General features: G+C 38.7%; 1 protein-coding gene across 3 annotated transcripts in view; it reads left to right on the top strand.

Annotated features, from left to right (window-relative positions):
- col27a1b (collagen, type XXVII, alpha 1b) overlaps nucleotides 1-3601 on the top strand; it is a 68829-nt gene that overhangs the window by 39932 nt on the left and 25296 nt on the right. For all 3 annotated transcript variants that reach the window (XM_032515453.1, XM_032515452.1, XM_032515451.1), the window contains exons 14-22: nucleotides 416-460; nucleotides 776-829; nucleotides 1098-1142; nucleotides 1379-1432; nucleotides 1762-1815; nucleotides 2741-2794; nucleotides 2923-2976; nucleotides 3063-3116; nucleotides 3203-3247. In XM_032515453.1, the coding sequence (XP_032371344.1) occupies nucleotides 416-460; nucleotides 776-829; nucleotides 1098-1142; nucleotides 1379-1432; nucleotides 1762-1815; nucleotides 2741-2794; nucleotides 2923-2976; nucleotides 3063-3116; nucleotides 3203-3247 (459 nt within the window). The remainder of the gene's footprint in view (nucleotides 1-415; nucleotides 461-775; nucleotides 830-1097; nucleotides 1143-1378; nucleotides 1433-1761; nucleotides 1816-2740; nucleotides 2795-2922; nucleotides 2977-3062; nucleotides 3117-3202; nucleotides 3248-3601) is intronic.

Below are 3601 nucleotides of genomic sequence, written 5' to 3'. Positions count from 1 at the left end.
GGGGGGGGGGGGGGTTCCATTTGGCTGAATTCATCTCTTTTCATTCATAGAGGAATAGAGGAGGCGACAGGAAGGGCGCATTGGGCTGAGTGTCATCCATCTGTCCATTGGATGCGTAGCTTGGAGAGGATGTAGGCATGGCATGTGGCTGCGGGGTAGATTATTTTAGAACAAGCCCGTCTGTGTGTCAAGTGCCAAGTGCTCACTAGCTATGCTAAAATGAGTGGAGAAACACATTACACAGGATATTGAGGGAGGAAAACACAAGGAAACAAACTAAATATAGAAGCATTCAGTTTGCCATACATGTGTATTCTTCCGCTACATCTCTACACCTGTCTGACTGTGTGCTTGTGTGGGATGTTGTTGCATCTCTTCTTTATCCCTCTTTCTTTGTCCATTCCCTTCCTCTTAGGGTGAACTGGGATCTCCTGGCCCATGTGGAGTCCCTGGTCTTATCGTGAGTGTTCTTGTATCCTTCTCACTGATTTTAAAACTCTATGTTTTATGATTTTAAACTCTTTGGTACCCTCTTGTTGTATACATACTATTGTTTCTTTCTATTTAGGTCCCTCTTTATATCTATTGTTTTAAAAAGGCGCTGTATTAAAGCATTTAATTCCTTACTCACTATTCTTATATCTCTTCCACATCTTTCTGTTGAGACATTCAGCTCAGAAAGTACATGTTTGTTGTGCGGCCCTTAAGACTTAAGTATTTTGGACATTCAGCGTTATAAGTACTGAATGTGTTTTGTGTGTCTTGATGTGTGCAGGGAGACATGGGCTCTTTTGGAATAATTGGCTTATCAGGACCACCAGGACTCAAGGTAAATGATGTGGTTTTATACAAATGTCTTGTTTTGGTATGGATCCAGCATAAATAGGGGATTTTTTGGCAATTTTATTGGTTAACCAGAATGTCTCCAAGTAGCTGTTGAGCTCACTTTGAAGAGTGGTTGGTGATTAAAATGTTCCACATCCTGAATATGTAAACCCTAGTGAACAGGAAACGCTAGGCTCATTAATCATGTTGAATCATTAATCATGCCTTCTTTCTTTCTTCTTTTCTTTTTTAATTTGAATTTTGCTTCCAAGGGAGTACCTGGAAACCAAGGGGAACCAGGACTGAAAGGTGATAAGGTGATCTGCATACGTCTTTCTCACTACTAACCTACTATAGTATACAAGGATGCTAGAGACGACAAATCACAAAATTGTATTTTTGACTCCTGACAAAGATAACAGATGACACAAAGCTATTATGCCAACTTATGGAACCAAGCACTCCTGTGGAGCATGTTGAATTAATTTTTTAATTCTAACATTCTAGTGCTAACATTCAGATTATTTTTTCATGTTGCTTTGTGTTTTCCCAGGGGGATTTTGGCTTACCAGGGGAGCCAGGGGAGTGTGGATTCCAAGGGGACAAGGTAAGTGCATGTTTCCATGTGCTCAGGTTGAACAACGGGTCATCCAGAAATAATAGGATCAGTGGTTGGATGCCAGGCTTCTTCTATCTTCATGTCAAAGTGTCCTTTAGCATGGCATCTCCACCATTGATGTGTTTGTGTGCATTGGTTAATGAATGGAAACTGCCTTGTTCTGATCTCTAAAAACGCCAAAGAAGTGTAGTCCATTTACCATTTCTTTGAATCCTATCATAGAAATGTAGTTGGTGTGTTTCTGTATCTAAGCAGCATTACATTTGTCCAACTTGTCTTGTTGACTTGTTAACAATGAGCTGGCTTTTATTTTACAGGGTACGCATGGCTCACCTGGGTTGCCCGGTCCTTGTGGAAAACCTGGGACACAGGTAATTTATATCTCGCATTCAAAAAAGTGAAAAACTAGTATTAACTTAACTTATTCTGTCATTGGTGATAGCACAGTTTATCTCTACATTGCAAAGTGTTACATTGCATTGAGATTATATTTCTTTCTTTCATTAAGCAAATTCTTTTTAGGCTTTCTTGCTTGTATGTTCTCAGTGGGTGACTAATAAATGAAATAGAGTACTCTGGTAGTCTATGTTGTTATGATTTTATTTTTGTCCCTTAGCTGTATCTGATAAGAATTTTGTTCTGAAAGAATAATAATGTGTTAAAAGGGCAAAGTATGTCTTAGGTTGCACTAAAGAAAAAATGCTGCTGCCCTTGAAGAGAATGTATGGAAATATGTATACAAAAGCTGACTTCATTCATGTAGGTGAACTTTGGTCAAAGAAATGTATGCTAATCAAGCTGTGGCATAAACAACCAAGCAAAGATCAGAGTACTGGCAAATTCCCTGCACATGCTGCTTTAGCCTTAAGACTAATCCACGGACATTGGCACTTGTGCATTATGAAGTGTCCTTAATATTTTGAGTGCTCTCTGGTCTGAAATGAGATTCTAGCATGGAAAACCTGCTTTCTGAGTGGCCATACACATTCCTCCTATCAGAATCTTACCTCAACCGCAGTGGTTGATTTGGTATTGTGAATACTGCAGCTTTAACAAAATGAGATTTCCTTAAAACTTGCATATACAGTACATGACCTTGAAATGCGTGTGAAGTGTGAAAAATTAGGCTGATTTCTTTTCATTTTCAGGGTTATATAAGATTGTTTTGGTAACATACTGTACATAATGTTCCCTGGTCGAACCATTTAGCTAATTTAGCCTATAGTATTTTGTTCAAGTTATTTTGAGGTTTCTTATCTGTGTAACAACAATTTGATCATTTGTTACATTTCTTAGGGCAAACCTGGTGAAAAGGGCCCTGATGGTATACCTGGCCCTCCTGGCCCAGAGGTAGGATATATTATATTTACTATTATATTTTGGCTAGATGCATTATATTTATGTTATTTGATAATTTTTGATACAATGTTGTGTGCCACTGTGTGGTGATGAAGGTTTATTTCCTGTCATTTTTAAAGGGATTTCCAGGCGACATTGGCCCACCAGGACAAAATGGCCCCGAAGGACCTAAGGTCAGAGTGCCATTAAATCTTGAACTCTATGAATTTTGAGTGAGTAGAAATACAGTGAAAGTTCACTCTCTGTGTTTTATCCACAGGGAAAGCTAGGCATCCAAGGTTTGCCAGGTCCAAGAGGAACACCTGGACTTCAGGTGGCAGTGACTTATTATATCTTAAAAATAAATAAAAGATCTGTTTTTTTCTTTTCTCTGACCTTTAGTGACAATTCTTTTGTCAGGGTGAAGAGGGACCAGTTGGGCCTGCTGGACCCGCTGGACTCGAGGTGAGTGCTGATTGGATAAGCCCTGCAAATCAAGATCAGTAAAAAAAAAGTGAAAGGTTAGGATCCACACACAACAAGTACACCATGTGTATCTGCCTAAATATAGCTTCGGAGAAACAACAATGACCTGTTATGGACAGTAAGTGCTTTGGCTAACTGCTGTTGCTATTGTTCTAAAGCTGTTTTGAAAGATTTCTTATTGGACGCTGTGTACTCATTTCCAGATTGGTCAGCAAATTGCTATGCTCTTTTCTATCATAAAAATCACACACAATCACAAACAAAAGCAACTGTCAAACCAAAATAAAGAGTTTGTACAGTATATATGTATATATGTGTATATATATATATATA

Source organism: Etheostoma spectabile, chromosome 5 (genome assembly GCF_008692095.1).
Source record: "Etheostoma spectabile isolate EspeVRDwgs_2016 chromosome 5, UIUC_Espe_1.0, whole genome shotgun sequence".
Classification (NCBI taxonomy): domain Eukaryota; kingdom Metazoa; phylum Chordata; class Actinopteri; order Perciformes; family Percidae; genus Etheostoma; species Etheostoma spectabile.
The sequence above is the reverse complement of the archived record's forward strand: the minus strand, read 5'-3'. Positions and strand labels throughout refer to the sequence as shown.